The sequence below is a fragment of the Coturnix japonica genome, chromosome 14 (genome assembly GCF_054131305.1).
Source record: "Coturnix japonica strain WE chromosome 14, WE-NBRP24, whole genome shotgun sequence".
NCBI classification, from domain to species: domain Eukaryota; kingdom Metazoa; phylum Chordata; class Aves; order Galliformes; family Phasianidae; genus Coturnix; species Coturnix japonica.
The window spans coordinates 415255-436691 of NC_140676.1; the positions used below are offsets into that span (position 1 = coordinate 415255).

General features: G+C 50.9%; 2 protein-coding genes across 4 annotated transcripts; both read left to right on the top strand.

The window, feature by feature from the left end:
• Positions 1–137: 137 nt before the first annotated feature.
• CTSH (cathepsin H) lies at positions 138–5934 on the top strand. The gene is made up of 12 exons (XM_015873394.3): positions 138–273; positions 387–418; positions 524–629; positions 768–838; positions 924–1028; positions 1136–1222; positions 1755–1810; positions 2586–2667; positions 2756–2824; positions 3259–3365; positions 4752–4877; positions 5461–5934. Exons 1-12 carry the CDS (start codon positions 201–203, stop codon positions 5534–5536), a joined length of 990 nt encoding a protein of 329 aa, XP_015728880.2. The 5' UTR covers positions 138–200; the 3' UTR covers positions 5537–5934.
• Positions 5935–6126: 192 nt separating this feature from the next.
• BLM (BLM RecQ like helicase) lies at positions 6127–20566 on the top strand. Of its 3 annotated transcripts, XM_085515148.1 has the most exons (22): positions 6166–6274; positions 6305–6420; positions 6561–7063; positions 8117–8306; positions 8710–8831; positions 9020–9152; positions 9583–10316; positions 11184–11360; positions 11533–11651; positions 11968–12081; positions 12808–12906; positions 12991–13139; positions 13435–13541; positions 14254–14414; positions 14861–15056; positions 15465–15655; positions 15782–15929; positions 16285–16484; positions 17538–17730; positions 18116–18238; positions 18910–19117; positions 20289–20566. In XM_085515148.1, the coding sequence occupies exons 2-22, from the start codon at positions 6323–6325 to the stop codon at positions 20446–20448; spliced, it is 4125 nt and encodes a 1374-aa protein (XP_085371274.1). In that variant the 5' UTR covers positions 6166–6274; positions 6305–6322; the 3' UTR covers positions 20449–20566. The 3 variants fall into 3 exon arrangements, with proteins under 3 accessions (XP_015728872.2, XP_085371274.1, XP_085371275.1); XM_015873386.3 differs by having other exon boundaries at positions 6127–6420; XM_085515149.1 differs by lacking the exon at positions 12808–12906 and having other exon boundaries at positions 6190–6420.
• The last annotated feature ends 871 nt before the right edge of the window (positions 20567–21437 follow it).

A 21437-nucleotide genomic window follows, 5' to 3' on the forward strand; every position in this document is an offset into this window, starting at 1 on the left:
GCGGGAGGGGCGGATGTTCGTGTCCGTGGGGTTCCCGTGGTGTTCCCGTGGGGTTCCCGTGTCAGGCTGCGGGCGGTACATGCGGCGCTGCGCGTCCGCCCGCCCCGGGGAGGAGTTGTCCCGTCCCGTCCCGCCCCGCGGCAGCTCAGCTCAGCCCGGCACGGCACGGCACGGCACGGCTCGGCACGGCTCGGCACGGCATGGCCTGGCTCCTGCTGCTGGCCGGGGCCGCGCTCCTGGCGCCCGCCGCCTCCTCGGAGGTGAGCGCTGAAGGTAAGTGGGCACGGGGGGGGGCGGGCACGGCTGGGCACGGCTGTGCAGGTCGCGGCTCTACCCGAGCCGTGCGGAGCCGGGAGATCCGCTGACGCCGCGCGCTGTCCCCGCAGAGGAGCAGCTCTTCAAGGCCTGGATGCTGCAGGTAACGCCCGGGGATCCCTGGGGGGCTGCGGGGCCGGGTGTGCGGGCAGAGCCAGGCTCGGGCTGACTCCCCACCCCCTCCCCCCGCTAAATCCTCCCCCCGCAGCACGGGCGGCGCTACGGGCTGGGCGAATACGAGCGGCGGCTGCGGGTCTTCGCGGGCAACAAACGGCGCATCGAGGAGCACAACGCCGGGAACAGCTCGTTCCAGAGTACGGACGGCGGTTCTGCCCCCCGCCAACCCCCTTCTCCCCCCTCCTTCTCCCCCCTCCTTCCTTCTGCTTTCGTTTCGGCCTCGGCCTCCAGTGAACCAAGCATCCTCTTTCGCTCCTTTTCTGGGGGCTTTTTAGTGGCTCTGAACCAGTTTTCTGACATGACTTTCGCCGAGTTCAAGAAGCTGTACCTATGGAGTGAGCCCCAGGTGGGTCCCGGGGGGCGTGGGGCGCTCTGTGAGCCGGGTGCCCCCATCCCTGCTGCAGAACTGCAGCCCCCCGACTCGCCCACAGAACTGCTCGGCCACCAAAGGGAACTTCCTGCGAAGCGACGGGCCGTTCCCGGACACCGTGGACTGGAGGAAGAAGGGGAATTTCGTGACGCCGGTGAAGAACCAGGTGAGCGATGGGGACGGGGCGGGCACTGCGGAGCGCCCCAGGGGCCGGGATGTGCGGGGCTGCGGGGCTCCGTGCTGCGGGACAGCTCCCGTCTGGTTCTAACGCAGGGACCCTGCGGGAGCTGCTGGACCTTCTCCACCACCGGGTGCCTGGAGTCGGCCATCGCCATCGCCACCGGAAAGCTGCTCTCTCTGGTAGGAAACAACGGCCCTTCGCTGGGTATCAGTGATGGGGCTGCGGGGCCGGGAGTGCGCTGTGCCCGGGATGTGCCCATCGCCGTCCCAAATGCAGCCCGAGAGCCCCACTGCACCCAGGGCTGAGCACGGTCATCTTTGGGGCAGGACGGGACTGGGGGTGTGGGCTGAAGGTCCTCTGTAGCCGAATAGTTTCCCGAAAGCAGCACCTCGTGATGGCTGTTTGTTCTTCTGGAAGAACCAGAAAGGCAGCGCCCCCCTGTAGGGCTTATCTGAGGGCTGGGTGTGAGCAAACACGTCTGACCTTTGGAAGAGCTGCGGGCAAGGCAACGGCTGAGCGGCAGCGGACGGACCGACAGCCCCGTGGTGGGGCCGCTCCTCTGCTGCCGGGAGCAGACGGGCTTCCTCCAGGAGGGAGATCCCGGGTAGCTGCAGGGTGGGAGCAGCGCCGGGCAGCATCTGTGTGCTGTGCTCTGCATCCCTTGCTCTGAACTGCTGCTGTGTATGTGCTGACTCCAAACCTCGTCTGCAGGCGGAGCAGCAACTGGTGGACTGTGCTCAGGCGTTCAACAACCACGGCTGCAGCGGGTAAGTGAGGTGAAGCAGTGCAGAGCAGCAGTGAGCATCCTGTGGTGTGGGCTGTGCTGCCTCCCTTGGGTGCTGAGATGCGCCCAGCCCTTGGGACGTGTTTTGTTTCTCCTGGGCTGAGATGTTCAGGGGAAATAACTTTGGGCTTTGGTTTGTTTGTCATCTTAATTTTGCTCCCTCTGGAGGTCAGAATGACTCACTCAGTCTCCAGCATTTCCCAACTTCTGTTCCCCTTTATGATTTTCATTTCTTTTGATACTCACCTTTCGTAGCAGTATCTCTTGGCACTGCAGTTGCAGTGTGTTTAGTCAGGTTCAAATGCACCCAGGGAGAGCAGGGGGGGTTCTGTGCAATGTGCTGCACGTGGGTCACACGTGTCCTGGGGACCCTTAAGTCGCCCACAGAAACCTGCTTCCCCTCTGGTGATTGCTGCTGGCGTGGCTCAAGAAGCATTGTGAAATCCGAGCATTGTGAAATTGCTGTGACACAAGTGGTCCCAGGGAATGCTCAGAGAGCTGAGCAAAGCTGCTCTTGAAATCATGGAGCTGTTAAGGTTGGAAAAGCTCTCTAAGATCACCAAGTTTTGCTGTGTTCATGTGGGTGCATGGTGGGACCGCGCCAGGAGCCCCAGACAGGGGGCAGAGCAGAGGTTGTGCCTGGGAGACCCAAACTCCCAGCCCCGTGCTCCTGCTCCATGGAGCTCAGTGGGTCGGCTCTGCAGAAGCTGCAGCATTGCTGTGCGGGTCAGTCTGCATTCCAGCTGTCTTGTTTGCAGGGGGCTGCCGAGCCAGGCCTTCGAGTACATCCTGTACAACAAGGGGCTGATGGGCGAGGACACGTACCCGTACCGGGCACAGGTACCCCAGGCAGCGTGGCTGCAGTGCCAGCAGCAGGGCCAGGCACGGGGTGGGCTCTGACAACACTGCTCCCCCTCTGTCTGCACAGAACGGCACCTGCAAGTTCCAGCCAGACAAGGCCATTGCATTTGTCAAGGATGTCATCAACATCACGCAGGTGGGTCCTTGATGTGCACTGCCCCACTCCTGTGCTCTGCCAGCTTAGTGGGAGGGTCCAGCTGAGCATGGCACTGGCTCACGGGTGCCTGTGAGCACCGTCCTGCAGCGGGGCTGCATAGAGCTCCAGCACCTGCAGAGCATGTGGGCAGCTCTGGGTGCCCCAGGGATTGGTCCTGTCCACTGTAAGTCCTGCTGCCCTCTGAAGGCAGCACCCACGAGGTGCTGTATCCAAAGCACAGGTATTAGGGCCTTTGCTTTCACAGAAGGTGCACCTCCAGACCATCAGAAATTCCTGGTTCTTGTATTTCAATGCCCACATGTCCCGGTCTGCAAGCAGGATTAGCCATCCCACTGTGCTGTGACTGCTGCTCTGGTGCATCACCGCAGCTGGGTGTAATGGGGATCAGTGACCCCAGGATGCTCTCCTTGCAGTACGATGAGGCCGGAATGGTGGAAGCTGTGGGGAAGCACAACCCGGTGAGCTTTGCGTTTGAGGTGACGAGCGACTTCATGCACTACAGGAAAGGAGTCTATTCCAAGTGAGTATTCCAGAGCCTGGGACGTGAGGGGAAAGTATAGGGCTGGAATCATGTCTCCATGACTCCATGTCTCCATGTCTCCATGTCTTCATGTCTCCATGTCTCCATTTCTCCTTCTCTCCTGTTGGACATGGGAACCAGACTGTGTTCTTGCATTTCCTTTTACATAGAAAATATGAGCACATTGAACCTTGAAATGCTGATTTAACAAAGGGATGAAAGAGCAGCACAAGGAAGAGGCAGCAATGTGCTTGCTAGCCCAGCTCAGGACAGGGCTGCATTCGGAACTGAGCTCAGCCAGGGGCAGAGTTTGTGGGATGCAGCTGGGCAGGGGGACTTGTCCCAGAGACACAGCAGAGATGGAAGAACAGTTAGAGATGAAGTGGCCTGGTAGGAGTAGGGCTTGAGCATCATGTTACATCTACAGTGCAGGCAAAATGCCACTTAAAAGCAGTTTAGTAAACTTCAGGAAGATTGTAGAAGCTAACGGAGATGGAAGAGATTTCTATCAAGAGGGAAAAAATGCACGTTTGGAGAGAACTAGAAAAATACTTCAGAGTAATGGATGCTCAGTTTTGTAGAACTGCAGGAAAATTAAACTAAGAGTTTGAGCATGAGTGATCTGCCCCAGGGAGCTGCAAGGGGGAGAGCAGGCAGCACTGAGAATTCAAGTGGCTTTGCTGCTGCAATAAACAGTGATCTCAGTGTTATCTGCTGGCAACAGGCAGGTGGAGAGTATGAAAGCAGGGAGACGGTCCAACCTCCAGTAAATGGTGTGCCAGCCGTTTCAGCCCGTATTCCACAGACCAGCTATTAACAGGTTAAAGTTAACCTGTAGTGGTGGCTGTTGATCTGCAACTTGAAAATGTGTGAAAAAAGCATTTCTGGAGGTGGGAGCTTGTATCTTCCATTGTCGTACTTGGTATCAGGGCTGCAGTTTTCATCAAGTGCAATATGAAAGCTGGAAAACTAAGGGAAACGTGAAGTTGGATTGAGGAAACTGCTATTGCTTGTGCAACACGTAAAAGAGCACCCCTGAACTCGGCAGAAGAAACCATTCCTGAGTGCAACAATAACTGTTTTTCACTGGAAACATTCCTTTGTTTATTTTGTTCACTGCGGCTCGGTCTTGTGTGACAGTGTTGTTGTTAGGTCAGAGCAAAAGGCCAGACCAGGTGCTCAGCCCACACAGCCAACACCTGGACTTGCTGTGCAGCTGAGTGAGAAAGTCGAGCTGCATCTCCCTTTCACTCCTGCCTACTCTCTGTAATTGGAAGTTCAAAGTATCCATTGATTCTTCTTGCAGTTGGAGCGCAGTCACAAAGGCTGGCTAATCCACGATTAATTATAGGCTAGTTTTTCATCTGCATCGCTTTCCTTTTGCAGCCCACGATGTGAGCACACTCCTGACAAAGTGAACCACGCTGTCCTGGCTGTTGGCTATGGAGAAGAGGATGGGCTTCCGTACTGGATTGTTAAGAACTCTTGGGGCTCTCTGTGGGGCATGGATGGGTAAGGAAATCCTAATTCTGCTGGACCCTTCCCACTATCTGGTAAAAGAACACTGTGGATGTGGGCTCCCACCAGCCTCCAGGTCTCCCCAGAGCTGAAATTTCACAGCTGTGTCATAGTTGGTGGAGGGCAGGTAAAGCAGCTGAGCCTTGGCTATGAAGGAGACCTGGTACTAAAAGCCACTCTGGAGATGCTGCTTGTGCCACATCAGCTTCCAGGACGGCTCCAGGGGTGGCAGAGCTGCTGGTGGGAGCTGCACAGCAGTGTGGTGCTCCTGCAGTCAGTACACAGCCACAGCACTGCTTGTGCTGCGAGCTGTCACTCAGCCCTGTGCTGTATTTCCAGCTGTGAGGGAAATTGTCCTCAGCTTCTGGCTTGGAAGGCAGGGGGCAGCTTTCTCTTGTGGCCCATTGGAGCCAGCAGCTCAGTGACATCTATTTGCCCCTTGCAGCAGCATGGGAAAGGAGCTCACAGGACAGCAGTGACACACATCAACAGCAGTGACACACATGGGCATCAGGCCTGCAGCCTGCAGGGGGAGGAGCAAGGGAAGCTCGCTCATAGCGCTCATTTCTCCTTTTAGGTACTTCCTCATTGAACGGGGCAAGAACATGTGCGGTCTGGCTGCTTGTGCATCTTACCCAGTGCCTCTGGTGTGAGAGCAGGCAGAGGAGGGAGAACGACTGATGCTACATGGAATAAATACTGAAATGAAGGTGGGGAGAAGGAAGACGTGCTGCCGTTCCTGATGCGCAGGAGGATCCATTGGATCGCAGTGATTCTCGGGGCTGCTCCCCGTTACCACAGCCCTGCTCCATAGACCGGCCTGTCCTGCCCCACAGACTGTGTCCAACCACCACACGCACTGCTGTGCCCTCTGAATGTCTCTGCACGCAGTTGTTCGTTTCTCTAGAGGAAGATCCGCGTTGTGATTTTACCTGCCTTCATTTCGCCTTTGTAGCATTTCGTAATAAAAACAAATTGGGCCTTTCAGGTATAGCGGGCCCAGTGCTGCAACGGGGCCTCACAGAGCAGAATAAAGCCGCCCTGTCCCGTTCCCCGGCTGACGTTCACTCGCTGTGCAGTGCCGCGCTGCCGCTCCCCTTGCAGGCTCCGCCGAGCGGCGCAGTGTGTGTGTGTGTGATGATGGATGTGTGTGTGTGATGATGGATGTGTGTGTGTGACGATGGCAGCGGTATCCGCCATCTTGTGGCGGCACGGCCCCGCCCGCAGGGGGCGCCCTCCACACGGAAACGGAAGCGCCGTGTCGTCACTTCCGCCCCAGCTGTTCCTCCCAATGGCGGCGCGGGAGGTGGATTGGCGCCGAATGCGAAGTGGGCGCGGGGGGAGCGGCGGGCGGGGCCGGTGAGAGCGGGACGGAACCGAGCGGAACCGAACCGAACCGAGTGGAACCGAACCGAGCCGAGCCGAACCGAGCGGCCGTGATGGCGGCGGTGCCGCAGAACAACCTGCGGGAGCAGCTGCGGCTGCACTCGGCCCGCGGCGCCCTCAGCAAAGCGCCGCCCGCGCGCAGCCGGCCCGTGTGAGTAGCGCCGAGTGTGTGTGTGTGTGTGTGTGTGTGTGTATGTGTATGTCTGTGTGTGTGTCTGTGTACCACTGTGTGTGTGTTGCCGGTGCTGCCGGTGCTGACCCGTCCCGTCCCGTCCCTTCCCGCTGTTTCAGGTCCTTCACGTTCCGCAGGACGCCCGGCCCGGCCGCGCTGCGCGACAAGGACGTGAACACGTCTCTGAGCCCCGGCTCCATGTCCAGGCCCAAGGATCAACGCGTGGTTCCGCCCGGCCCCGTTGGCAGCTCCGAGCCCGCCGCCCCGCCCCGCCCCCTGCCCGTGTCTTTGCCGTTGTCGGGCCCCGCCGCCGTCACGGGCGATGAGTGGGACGACATGGACGACTTCGACCTGTCGGGCTTCGAGAAGAAGTTCTCCAGGCCGGCGGCGCCGTCCCCGAAGGACACGAGGGCTCCTCAGGGGCCTGGGCCGTGTGTCAGCAGGGCACGGGGTGATGTGGGGGCCCAGGAGCACGGGGCCGAGGTGGGATCATCACAGGGATCATCACAGGGTTCATCACAGGGCTCCTCACAGGGCTCCCTCATCTGTCTGGGCGATGCTGGAGCCCCCACTGCTGCTGCTGCTGCGCTTCCAGACAATGGGATGAAAGAGGCTCATGCAGGTGAGGGTTTGTACAGCAGTCCTGGAAATCTGCCTTGTTGAGAAATCGTGGACTCATACAATCATTGAAGTTGACTTCTCATCACCAAGTCCAACCCCAGCTCATGCCCATTAACAGTGTGGTTACCCAACCTGAATGCAGCTCTCAAGGTGCATCCTCAGCAGAGCTGCGTGCAGGGGGGGTTGTCTTCCTGCTGGCTGCACTGTTGCTGATACGAACCAGGACACAGTTGGCCTTTTTGTCTCCTGGGCACACTGCTGTTGATGAGTAACACCCTCAGATCCTTTTCTTCAGCACAGCTTTCCAGCCACTCTTGTCCAAGCCTGTAGAGGTATATGGGGTTGTGACCGAAGTGCAGGAGCTGGCACTTGGTTTTGTTGAACCTCAGCCCATTGCTGCAGCCTAACTGGATCCCTGAGTGTAGAATCTGCCTTGCACTCTGTGAGCTCAGTGTGCTGCACCCTGGTATCTGACAGCACACTTTGGTATGTGGGTTTTGTTTCAGTAACCGCGGTTTGAGAAAGTACAGTGTTGTAAATAACAGAGATCTTTGTCTGCAGCTGGTAGTGTGGCACTGCTGGATGTGCAGGACTTCCCATGTGGCATCCTAGAGATGAGCAGCAGTGTGCAGAGTTATTGCAGGGGAAAAAACAAACCAAAACCAACACAACCAAACAGTTCTGTTATTGATAGAAAAGAGCTTTAAAATCAACTTACACCTAACAGTAATGCTGAGAAATATTAAAGCAGAAGAAGAGATCTGTGTCAGTTCTTTCAAAGCAAACAGAAATAATCCCCTGCCAGACTGTGCAGTCTTAAGCTTTTGCTTTCTCTTCTTGTAGGGAAGCTGCAAAAGCTGGTGGGTTGTTTGTTTGTTTGTTTTTAATGGGGAAGAAAAGAGGAACAGAAAGTATTTGTCAGAGATCAGCAACTGTATTAAACTATTGTTTTGAAATCTGGCAAGTAGTTTTTTCCTCTATTCAGTTGTGTTTTTGTTTATATCAGAATGAGTTTTGAATGTTACTCAGCAATCTTAATGCAATTCTCTTTCAGCTACGAATGGTGCAAGTGATGGAAGCCAGAAGCTGAGTAATGGTGAGAAGAGCGGCCGGCTGGAACTGGGAGATGTTGGCAATGAGCTGCTGGCAGACATTGAACTCGAGGAGGATGATTACTTGGATGTAGTTCCACCCTCTCCAGAGGAAGAGCTGCCTTCCTTCTCACCGTCTGTAAGAAGCGTTAGGTAAAACAGCTACTTGATAGAACTGTCTGAAAGGATGTTAAAGGTTAAATAAGGTGATTTTAAAAACCACCAAAAAAAGATGTGAACATCTTGCTTGTTAACAAGTCGCCATTAGAGTTGGCTTTGGCGGCTTTTGGCTTGGCCAATTAGCAGCCAGCAGCTGCTCCCGGAGTCTTGTGGGATACCTTAAACATTGTCCATAAGAAGCCTGGCTTCTGCTTCAGAGAAAATTGGTGCACAGAGTGGGAACAAACCGTTTGGCTACTTAGACGTTAGGTGGGTTTTGAGAAGCTTCCCTTTTGTCTGCATCCTTAATGCTCTCATTCCTGAAGATATCTTCTCTTATTGTTGTCTGTTGAACCAGTGCATTTCTGTATTTGAATTGCTTTTATCTTATTATTAGTGATATTTTCAAAGAGTCTCCTACTGATGGAAGATCAGCAGTTCATGGCACGGAGTCTGAGCCTGAGCGGATGGCACCGAAGCAGCCTGCTGCCGTGCAGGACTCGAGTGCAAAGCATGCAGGTACCTGAAATGACTTCATTGTTATGCATTAAACTGTGGGGATGGGTTGCAGCTTCTTGGGTGTTTTGCACGGTGTAAGACTTCTGTATCTCAACGCATTCTGTCTTTTGAGAAGCTGAGATCATTTTGTCCCTGTGTTCCAATGAGAATTAAGGTTACTCTATGCTGAAATGTGCTCCATCTTCCAGATAAAGGCTTGCGTATGGAACAGCGACTCTACAGCGTCATGGAAGATATTTGTAAGCTGGTGGATGCCATTCCACTTCATGAGCTTACGTCTGTCTCATGTGCAAAAGAGCTACTTCAGCACAGAGAGCTCCGGTACGGTTTAATAAGTATTATTTCTTATTTTCCTATTGCCATGTTCTGCATGAAGCAGTATCAGGCCTGTAGGTGTCTCCATTACACCGTAAAGATGATGTGGAGCGACGCGTGCATCAGTTCTTCCCTGTTAAGCCCTGTTAAGAGTCCCTTTGTTTTAATATCTGCACTGAAGGTGCAGTAGTTTTGTGATTGTGTTCAGCCGAGTCCTGGTGTTGGTCTCTTTTCCTAAATTTGTTGGAAATATTTTTAAAGATAGTATCATGGAATATCCAAATTGGATTCAAAATACCACGCGACCACCACACGTTAATGTTTTGGATAGGAACAAAGAGGTGAAAACAATTCTGCATGTTGTGGGAGGTGGTAATCCATTACTTGTCGCTTAACTATTTGTTTTCCTTCTTTCTTCCCTCGCTGCCTCTTCCAGGAGAAAATTGTTAGCTGATTCTGTTGCTTTGAAGACAAATAGCGTGAACGGTCCTGGCAATTGGAAGGCATGTGTACAGCAAGATCCTTCCTCACGTCCTGGCACACCTCTGTGTTCCGGCCCTGGTCGGGGTGTCACTTCTGCTGTCAACACACCGAAATCCACAAACCTTCCATCTGTGCTTTCCAGGACTGTTAATTCAAGCAGTTTTTCTACAGTAAGGAATCAAACGCTTGATAACTTGGATACTTCTTATGCTTTGAAGGAAGCTGATCAGGAGGTTATCTGCCTAGAAGCTGCAGCACTTTCTTCCTCCAGGGTGGTTGGCAAAGGCAGCACCTCTCTCAGCCGTCCCTCAGAGGTGTCATTCACTGGCAGCTGGTGTGAAAAGCCTGCGGGGAGAGACAGTGGGAACTGGCATGTGCCTGAGAGGCCCACTGCAAGCTCTGCTCTGAAAACCCAGCACACAAGCCCCGCTGGTGCTCCTGCATCGGGCTGCTCAGATGTGAACGATACAGACTTCAACCTTGATGACTTTGATATTGATGATTTTGATGAGGGCTGGGACGATGCTGTGGCACCTGAAGCACCACCTGCTCCCCAGTTGCAGCCGCTGAGGGAGGGCTCTGCCTCTCTGCGCTGCAGGCTGTTCGCTGCAGCTGCTGGCTCCGCTCCGGGCCCACATCCCACTGCTCCAAAGTCAGGCTGTGGGATCGCAGCAAAGAGCAGCTCAGGTGAATTGTGCTAATACAGATTGTGTCTCCCCTTTTTCGTTAGTTTGTATTTCTTCTCAAGTCTAAGCCCAGGTAACTTACCTGCAGATGAAACCAGTGCCTGTTGTCTGCATGGAAATTTCTTTTGGTTTCTCTTTGCAAAGACATCATTGTAGAATCTTCTTGTCTTTTTTTCCCCCTCCCCAAAGTGGTGGCAGACTTGAACACTCATTTGCCATGCAGGTTGCAGACTGCCGGGGAGATGGAGCTGCTAAAATTGGAAACTGGAATGTTCCTGTGTTCTAATTAAATGATGACTCTGCAGTTGTTAATTCAAAGCCATGCAATAGTTTTAGCTGCTTATACAAAATATTCAAATTTGGTCACTTGTTGAAGCAAACAAAGCCCCTCAGTGCTCAGATGTAGGTCAATGTTGCTGATTCTTGCAAGAAGGGAGTGGTGAAAGCAGGGAAGTATTAAATGACACAGGCTTTTGCCCTGCTGTGTGTGTACTTGAGGAGTTGTTTTTGAAGGTATAACCATGGTGAGAGGTGCTCTGGCTGCAGGCTCCCTGGTGGGGCAGGCACTTCTCTGCTGCCGCTGCAGCTGGCTTGTAACTAGTGCTAGTCACAGGCAGGGAGAACACAAGCAGGTTTTCTGTGGCGGAGATGCAGTTTGGCAGTGTAAAGCAGTTCCATTCTGGTGGTGGTTTTAAATTCCAGTCATGTGCATTTTCATTTATTTGTGTACAGCAACTCACGGTAGGAGCTGTGAAGGTTTGATGGGTTGAAGCGGTAGTTAAGCAATCTGTGGCACCAACATTTTATGTTATAAGAAATGTGGTGCAACTTGGAATTGTAACTTAACTGCGTTTTCTTTGTCTGTTAGAGCCACTGGCTCATAACCCTGCGCACCAACGTTTCAGGGGGATGAAATTTTCCCATTCTGAAGAAATGTTGAAAGTATTTCACAGGAAGTTTGGTTTGCACTCCTTCCGGACAAATCAGCTGGAGGCCATCAATGCTGCTCTTCTGGGAGAGGACTGTTTCATCTTAATGCCCACTGGTGTGTATCTACAAACACTGTGCAGCTCCGGCCTTCAGCGGTCTGGTGCCAAAGTTTGTTTCTGAGGGTGCTACAAAATGAGAATAAGAGCTCCCGCTTCTGTTCCTCCTCTGCCCTGCCCCCCTTTCCTCCTTTTATCTGGTATCTGTTGCATTCTGTCTCACTCTTACAGGTGGTGGTAAAAGTCTGTGCTACCAGTTACCAGCGTGTGTCTCTGCTGGGGTCACCATTGTCATTTCTCCCCTGAGGTCGCTGATAATAGACCAAGTTCAGAAGCTGAAAACTTTAGATGTAAGTTCAGACAGCTTTATTTCATTCAGTCACAGTGCAGATCAGTGTACCGGAAATCTGGAATGTGGTGAATCTCGTATGTCTCAGATAGAAACTACAATAATTCATTGGCTGGCAGCTGTAAAAGGTTGTCTAGGAAAGTCTGCATGAGGCGAACTAGAATACATTGGCAGCCTAAGCACTCTGTTTACTAATGCTTGTGTGTTTCTGGTTGGAGATGTGGTCAAGAACAGTGGGGATTTACATGCTATCTGTGATGACTGTCAGTGCTGTTTTCATGTGTGCTAAACTGAACATTCATATCTATTTGTTACAGATTGCTGCAACGTACCTGACTGGTGATATAACAGATACTGATGCTTCAAAAATATATATGCAGCTGTCCAAAAAGGATCCTATAATAAAGCTGCTGTATGTTACCCCTGAGAAGGTTTGTATTTGATTGAACTGTACAGTCATGGAGGCAATAAGAGGAGGATTGCTATAAAGAGTCAAAGGGGAAACACTGAACTTAGAGGGGGCTTCTAGCAACAAACAAACAACACAAACACAAAGGTGAAACAAATCAGGTAATTTGATAGGAGTTTGTACCTGTGTACACTGTGTACAGTGTAGTACCTGCAGAATTTAAATTCTTAAAGAAAAACTCCACGCACATCTTCTTCAATGCACAATACCACCAGTTTGTGGCTAATTGCTGTCGGGTGGTTACCGGAATCTTGAGTACTGCAGGGTAGAAACACGGAACTGCCAAGGTAATGGGCGACTGTCAGAAGACCATCTCGTGTTAATTATGTCATGCCTTTAGAAATGAGGTGGTGCTGGAAGAGCATTGTAAGAGGGGAAGATTTAATGTGCTTAATGGTGTTTTTTCTCCTTCAGCTTTTCCTTCCTTGTCTCTTATGATAGAAGTCATTTTAAACTTAATCAGGTTGTAGGACCTCTGTGTAGCTGGTCCTTGAACCTTAAGGCAATCCTGCATCAGCTGCTGCGCTGTCAGTTGGCATTAAGGTGATTGCCATCCTCTTGGTGCCTTCAGGCTTTGCCTGTACCATCGGGGTGAACTCTACAGCAGAGCCGTTGCTTCCGCAGCCTTTCATGGGTGACACTTTGCTTTGTTTCTTGTCTTTCTAATGCCTCTGCTGGCTGCTCACAGGTTTGTGCAAGCAACCGGCTGCTGTCAGCCCTGGAAAATCTCTACGACCGCAAACTCCTGGCGCGTTTTGTCATTGATGAGGCTCACTGTGTTAGCCAGGTAAAGGCTTGGGTTTGGCTTTCAGAATGGCAAAGAACTTAGTGGGACCATCTTAGATGTGTTTAACTTTTGCTTTTTAACCAGTGGGGTCACGACTTTCGAAAAGACTACAAACGGCTGAATATGCTCCGCAAGAAGTTCCGCTCTGTTCCTATGATGGCTCTCACTGCCACTGCTAACCCAAGAGTGCAGAAGGATATTCAGAATCAGCTCGAGATGCTGAAACCACAAGTGTAAGTTGTCCAGCAATTTCCTGGGACAGTCTGAGCTGCAGAGCATCTGAATGGAAAACCTGGGAAAGCACAGAAAGTATTAGAGACCCATCCAGTGGTTATATCTGATTGAATGGCAATGTGTGCATGGAGCTTAATGCAACTTTAACATGAAATATTACCAATAGAATACTTGCCAAACTCACTTGATTAGGGAAACTTTAAAAGGAAATAACATTCCAGTTAACGCCTTGCTTGTTGAAAGCAGTTCTGCACACACAAAACTGATAAGCACTGATAACATGTTTTGTTTTAGGTTTACAATGAGCTTCAACAGGCATAACTTGAAATATGATGTCTTGCCCAAGAAGCCAAAGAAGGTGGCAATGGACTGCTTAGAGTGGATTAAAAAATACCATCCACGTGAGTACTGAGCACTGCAGCATGCTAAGTGCCTTTTTAGCAACTACTTTGTAAGGCAGGAGGAGCCTTTAAGATGCTAGGAAAACAATGCTTGCCTTTTTCAAGATACTCATACATTCACAGGAAGAACAAATAGGAGACGGAACTGTATTGTTGATGCCGTGGATCAGGTTTACAGTTAGGAGTTCCAGTTAAAATGAAAAAGGAGATTATGGAAGTGCTCTGTGTCATCTAACATCTATACAGTTTTCACTGTTTAATTCTGTTTGTCGGCTTATCTGTGGTTCCCCTTAATTATACCATCAGTGAGTCTTGTCTCTCTAGGCTCTTTTTTGGAGTCCTGCAGCTCCTGCTGCTGGAAGTTGACTGCAGCATGCTCCCTTTGTCACTTCTCTTGTGCTGGCATGTTACTGACTGGCTCTCCATCCATGTCCTTCTTTAATAGCATATTTTGAATCTGAAGTTTGCACAGTATTGAGCAGGAAGTATTTTCCTGATTCCCTGAGTGTGCACATACGCCCCTGTAAGTGAGGAATTGGATAGGGAGAAACTAACAGAACCATCAGATAGTCACGAAATGACTGTATTAAGTAGCTACGTGTGTAGGGAAGAGTTGGTAGGTGTAAGGCAGTATTTGTCTGGCAGCTAGGAGTATTATAGCTGTATTCCCTTTCACTTGCTTTATTCCAGCACCTCTTCTTTATGTTCACAGATGACTCTGGGATAATTTATTGCCTTTCCCGTCATGAATGTGACACAACAGCAGCCATTCTGCAGAAGGAAGGCCTTGCTGCACTTGCCTATCATGCTGGCCTCACTGACTCCAACAGAGATCTCGTACAGAAGAAGTGGGTTAATCAAGAAGGATGCCAGGTAACGGAATTGCAAATGGGGAGGAGGAAAAAAAAAAACTGAGTGGAATTTAGAGCACTTTTATCACTTTGGGCCTAGTAAGAGAAAAGACAGTTGTGTAACGATATCATCAGACCAGCTGCAGTCCACATCAGGTCAGAACAGATCTGCCAAACATCAGCCTTCTTCTCATTTTTGTTACAAATCAAAGGTTGTGGCTCTGCACCAACGTGTGGTGCTCTGGGAGGAAGGAGCTGAGCTGTGTGAAGCTGCGGGAGCAGCTCAAGGTGTGTTTGCTGAGTTGCATTTTGAGACTCTCCAATCTGCAGTACTATTTTGTCCCCATCTTGCAGAATTCCAGTTGATATTCTACGCTTTGTGTGGTTTCAGAAGCTTGACAACGTGTCTATTTTGAGTGCAGCATGAATGCTTTTCATAGCTAAATAACAGTGTCATTTCCTTTGTAGGTTATATGTGCAACCATTGCTTTTGGAATGGGAATAGATAAACCTGATGTCCGCTACGTTATCCACGCTTCCCTTCCAAAGTCCATAGAAGGCTACTATCAGGAGTCGGGCAGGGCTGGGCGGGATGGTGAAATGTCTCACTGCCTGCTCTTCTACAGCTACAGCGATGTCACCAGGCTCAGGAGGCTCATACTGAGTAAGCAGCTTCTTGTGTTTGCACCTGAACTGGGACAGTAGCAAAGAAACCACTGACTAGTTTCTGTCTCAGTTAGGCTGAGTTGTTTTGTTCTCTTAGAGTGCCGCATATGGTAAATAAAGGAGGGAGAACTGCGGCTTCATTTCACTGTTTACCTGAATAACTTTCTGTAATGGAAGTTTTTGGTCATTTGTTGTTTTAGTCAGAGCCATTTTTCTTTACATGTGTCCACCTTTTCATATTTATTATTATAGATTTTTCTCTTTTTTGATCTTTAAGAGGTGGGAGGTAAAATCTGTACTAAACGACCTGGTCTTTTTTAAGCAAGAAAGAATATTGTGTTTCATCTGATAACGTATACAAGGAGCTGTAGGTAAAACAAATACAACTGAACCGATTCCATTTCAGTGGAGAAGGATGGGAACAGTCACACGAGACAGACCCACTTCAACAACCTGTACAGCATGGTGCACTACTGCGAGAACGTCGTCGACTGCCGGAGGATTCAGCTTCTGGCCTACTTTGGGGAGACCGATTTTAACCCAAACTTCTGTAAAGATCACCCAGAAGTTATCTGTGATAACTGCAGTAGGAAGAAGGTAAAAATCGTAGTTTTAAGTGTTGTGCTGGAAAATGCTCAAATGTAACAGACAAGGTTGGCAGCAACAACGTGCACTGGGATTGAACCACTCCAGGTCATTTCCTAATTCAGTCTCTTTCACTAGGACTACAAATCAAGAAATGTAACAGAGGAAGTGAAAAGCATTATAAGATTTGTACAGCAACACTGTGGACAAACGGGAGGAATAAATGGGAATAGAAACACGGGCTCTGGAAGATACACGTTGAATATGATGGTGGACATTTTCTTGGGTAAGTGCCGCTTCTCCAGTAACAGCACCAAAGTAGACTTGGTGCAGGAACCTGGAGTATCGTTAGGTTTTGTAATAGCAGTGGTTTAAGGCAAGATATATTTGGCAATATTATTCTTCCCAGGAATCTCTGGGTGGTTGGATGATGGAAAATAGATGAGATGAGAGCTTTAATCTATTGCAGGTTGCTATAGCGATAACGTTCACCTACTGCTGGTGCTCAGACTTTCTGGTTCTTGCATGCTGTGTGTGCGTTCAGGCAGACTGAGGGAAGCCCTTGGGAGTCTTCATTGTGTTTGTAAACATGTGTGCAGGTGTTCTGCTTGCTGGCTAACCCTGTGACTGCTGTTGTGCAGGATCAAAGAGTGCGAAGATTCAGTCTGGAATATTTGGGAAGGGCGCTGCCTACTCACGGCACAACGTTGAAAGGCTGTTCAGAAAGCTGGTATTGGACAAGATCCTGGATGAAGACCTGTACATCACAGCTAATGACCAAGCTGTGGCCTACATAGTTCTAGGAGAAAAGGCGCAGGCGGTGCTGAATGGGTTGCTGCAGGTATTTGAGAATTAGATTTCTTGTTCTCCTACATATTGTTTTGAGCATTGTGCTACAGGTTTGGTGCAGCATATACCCTGGAATCTAACAGTCACAGCTTCTAGTCCAGGATTGTAATAGTAACATAGTGAGGCAGAATATGAGTTTGAGAGGACTGGGGAGGATTAAATGATTTTATTCCTCCTCCTTCCACCTGATTCTGGGAGTGGATCTTATCGCTGTCCATAAATACCTGAAGGGAGGTGCAGGGAGGAAAGAGCCAGGCTGTTTTCAGCAGTGCCCAGTGCCAGGACAAGAGGCAGCGGTGCAAACTGGAGCATGGGAACATCTAATCCTTGGGAAGTGCTTCCTTGCTGTGCACTGGCTGAGGCCCAGAGCTGTGCTGCAGTCTCCTGCTTGGAGATCTTCAGATGCTGTCTAGGTGCTCGCCTGAGCACCCTGCTCTGGGTGTCCCTTCTGGAGTGGGGCATGAGCCAGGTGAGCCCAGAGGTCCCTGCCAGCCTCAGCCAGCTGTGACTCTGTGGCTATAAGCAATACAGAAAGAGCTAGCTAAGGTGAAAAGAGAGAGAGGGAGAAAGGAACAGCACTGCTTCCTCCTGCATTTTCTGCTCTATTTTTTCCAGCCATTGGTGCTCTCTGAAAGAAAATGCTCTTTTGCAAGGAGGTCATGGAACCAGACCCAGGACTGCTTGGGGCAATGCCTCCTGTTAGTGCTGTGTTGGCACAGGAGAAGAGCCCACAGCGACAGACCTAGTGCCCTCTGTTTAAAGCTCGCTGTGTGCTGGGAGTGCAGGACTTCTTCCTGCGCTGTGTGTATGCTTTGTTCTTTGTAGAAGCTTATGAGTGGTTGAGAATGGCTGCCCTATCATCTGGACTGTAAAAAAGAAAAGATCACTTGAAAAGCATGTCGCGGGTAAACAGCTTTCTTTTGGTCCATCAGAAAATACTTTTGGTTTCCTTCGTTGTTCTTTGTCATTAATCTGTATTCTAATGACTGCTCTGCAGTAACCTCCTCCCTGCTGCAATTTGCTTATGTTTTATTTTATTAAACAGGTGGAATTTCATGAAACCGAAAATGCCAGCGCCATTAGAAAGCAAAGGGCTTCTGTGACAAAAATGTCACAGCGAGAAGAGATGGTCAAAAAGTGCTTTGGGGAGCTCACGGACACCTGCAAGACTCTTGGGAAGATCTTTGATGTCCATTACTTCAATATTTTCAGTACTTCGACTCTAAAGAAAATAGCAGGTAATGCAGCTCCCTGTTGGTCAGAACCCCTGCAGGCAGCAGGCTGTGCCCTTCATGGTGTGGTCTGCAGCTGAGAGGGGGTTTGACAGCTCCCAGCTGGGCAGTGCTCTCTTGGGAGCAGCACCTGCAGCATAGGTACCCCACAGCTGTGGTTCAGCATCGCAGCCACCCATGTCATTGTGCTGCAGGGCAAATTTTGAGGCATTTTCAGAGGAAGCTTTTGGCCAAGTTCTGGTATGAATTAGCTGGAAGTAAATCTACCAGGGAAAAAAAAAAGGCTTATTTCCTAAACAAAACCAGAACCAATTTCCTCCAGAATATTCTACTGTGGGCAATCTTAAAATGTGGGGTTGATGGCTCTGATTGGTACCTTGTTCCACTGCAGAAACCTTGTCTTCTGATGCGGAGGTTTTGCTGCAGATCGATGGTGTCACAGAAGATAAACTGGAGAAGTATGGTGCAGAAATCATTAAAGTGATGGATAAATATTCCGAATGGACAACGCCAGGTATTCCTTGCACCTAAGTGCGTTTTCCTATTTAATCCTCTTTGTTCCTTACCTATTAGAAGTTCCACTCAAAAGTTACCTTGTTTTAAACTCAATGTGCTGTTTCTTGGAGTTCAGTAACTACAAAAGGGAGCGGCTGCACCTTTTCAGAGCGTAGGAAGATCTCTGCTGTCTTTTCAGCAGTTAAATTCAGCACAGATCTGAAAGGCTGGGAAACAAAACGTACGCGTTGCTCTGCGCCTTTCCTTCTGGTTGCTGGGACTTGTGTAATACAGATTAGTTACACTGAGACTCCAGGACCTCGAGGTTGAGGATCCTGCACCTGTCAGCATCTCCCAGAGTTGTTCTTAAAAACAAGTGCTGTATTTGACTGCAGTATTTATGGTATATCCCATAATTCTTTCCAGAGCAACCATAGTGATTGAGACGAGAAGCCACGTTAGTGAAAATAGGGATGATCTCTTTTATATAGATCACGGTGTGCTGAACCCAAACTGCCTTCTGTCTGCCTTTGCTTTACACCAGCCCAAGAAAGAAATGCCTCTAGTTGAGCAGGAGGGATGTGGAGTGAGGAGGTTTGAAATGCAGGGACGGGTTGGCAGGTTCGCGTGCCCCAGCTGGCCCAGGCAGCATTTCCATTTCATTAGCTGTGATTCATTGACTGTCTGCAGAAGATGCTGCCTGCCAGAGTGTGGACCTGGCCCCGGGGAGCGCTGGCACACCTGGCAGTGAGGAGGAAGCAGAAGACGACGTCGTGACCTCGAGCTACTTTAATGGCAATGCAAACCAAAGGAGGAAGAGGAAAAGGCTGCCAAACGTCGGAGTATCCAAGAGGAAAAAGACGAGCAGTGGTGGCAGCCAGCAGTTCCATTCCAAAGGGTACGTTGGCTGCGATCACATGGAACTTTTCACCCAGGGTAACGTGGTGATGATCCCAGAGCTGCACATTTACTTAGTGATTGTATGGGCACACGTGCAGTTGGGTCGTCAGGTGCTGAGCCTTAAAGCCCATCAAATGTCACTTTGGGGCTTTTCAGTACCACCAGTGCCACCGTAAGCAGCCATGATTTCACAGTTCACCTTCCCACTGCTGGGAGTCACCGTGTGCAGGGCAAATTAGAGCTGCATTCTCAGTGCTTTCATACTAATCACTTCTTCACTTGTAATTAGATTACACGATCGCACTGTAATCAAACTTCAGCTTTGTTTTTTCTTAATTGGCTTGACCATGTTCTCCTCTGTAGGCATGTAGTTCTCGTTCCTTATCCTGCTGATCTGCTCATGGAGCATAACTGTAGCACTGCTGCTCTTAAATCTATGCACATTCACGCTGCTCACACAGCTGATGGGATCATGCAGGAAGCGTAGCTGGTGACTTAGTGGGGTCTGTATGAAAAATACCTGCTCGATTTTGCATCTTAGGGCATGGAGGAGCTCAGGATAGCACTGAGCTATGCAGCTGTGTGCTCCAGAACACGCTGTGAGAGCCCTGCTTGGAGGGCTGTACCCAACTCTAACACACGCTGGGTTTGGGAACTAGCAGGTTTTTATGGCTTTAACGTCACACTCGCAGCAGAGATGGCACAACTCTCCGTAGGGCGGCTGCTTGCTACTGCTGCTCTTCTGGGATGCTCCTTCTGTGCTGGCTGTCCCCCTTTGGAGGGGTCCAGGTTTATTTGTAGGAAGGAGCAGCTCCAGCTCAGCAGGCTTTATTCACAGCCCCTCCACCTTCCCATCTACTGACACGTCAGTTGTATGCTGTTGACCCTGAAATGTCACTTAATGTTGATACTCTAATTGGATTAATGGGAATCAGGTTGGTCGGTGTCCCTGGTTCAGGCTGCTGCTCACCCCTGGGCAGATGTCACAGCAGCAGCTACACTTCATTTGCACTGCAGACATACAGGCATCCAAAGAACCCTACCTAGAGTGCAACTGTGTAAACACTGCTGGAAGGGAAAGGGGAAGGGAAGGGAAAGAAAGGGAAAGGAGAAAGGAAGGGAAGCCCATTGCTCTGTGTGTAACACTGCTTTCTCTCCTGCCTTGGCAGGGCCAGGTACAGGCGGACACGAAGGGCGCCCAGCTCCAGGGCTGCAGCTCCTGCACAAAGCTCAGCACTGTGTGGGGCCGGGGCACGGCTGGGCATCATGGCACCACCCAAACCCAGCAGCAGGCGCTTCCTGCAGCCTTCCTACAATGTGCTGGAGTGAGGGACACCAAGTGCTGCAAGGACATCGCCCTGGGTTAGTAATGTTCATTCCATGAGCCTTCTTAGATTTGTACATTTGTCAAGTCCAAAAGTTTGCATTAAATAAATAGTTTTTTAAACTTGTGAGTTTATTCAGGCCTTATTTCTGCTGTAAGTCCTGCACTGCGGGACCCCCAGCAGCTGCACTAACAAATCAGAAGCGGTTACTGGAGCTGTGCAGCCCAAGGATGTGACCCCCTGTCCTCCCTTGCTGGCTGTGTAAGTACCTGGAAGCTGAGGGGCTCTGTGAGTTTACATAGGATCATAAAACGGCCTGGGCTGCAAAGGCCCACAGTGACCATCCAGCTCCAACCCCTGCTGTGTGCAGGGTCACCAACCAGCAGCACAGGCTGCCCAGAGCCACATCCAGCCTGGCCTTGAATGCCTGCAGGGATGGGGCATCCACAGCCTCCTTGGGCAGCCTGTTCCATTGCATCACCACCCTCTCGGGCTGTTAACCTGATGTATAAAACCCCGCATTGCTGCTGTGCACCCCGCGCTGTTCAGCTGCCGCTTTGCTGTGCGCCCTGTGCCGGTACCTGCAGCCCCGGGCAGTTCGGGCCGTCAGCCATGCGGGGCTTTGTCCACGTGCGGTGCGGTTGGAGCCGGGGCAGCTGCTGCGCTCAGCGCCGGGGGGAGCGGCCCCATCAGCTGACGGTGAGCGACGAGCCGGGAGCGCTCCGATGGGTTTTGCATAACACAAGGCGCGCTCGGCATTAACCCCTTCCTGTCCTTGTCCGTCCTGAAGCAGCGCGGGACACCGGATGGGAGCCGAGGGGCTGGGGGCGAGAACAGCGCGTTGTGCGGGAGGGACGGGATGTAAAGCGGGGAGTTACAGGTGGGGGTGGGTGGGTTCCCCGATGGGTTCCCCAGGGCCCCTCCAGCCTCCCCGGCCCCGCCATGCGCTGCGATGCGCTGCGATGCGCTGCGATGCGGTGCGGTGCGGTGCAG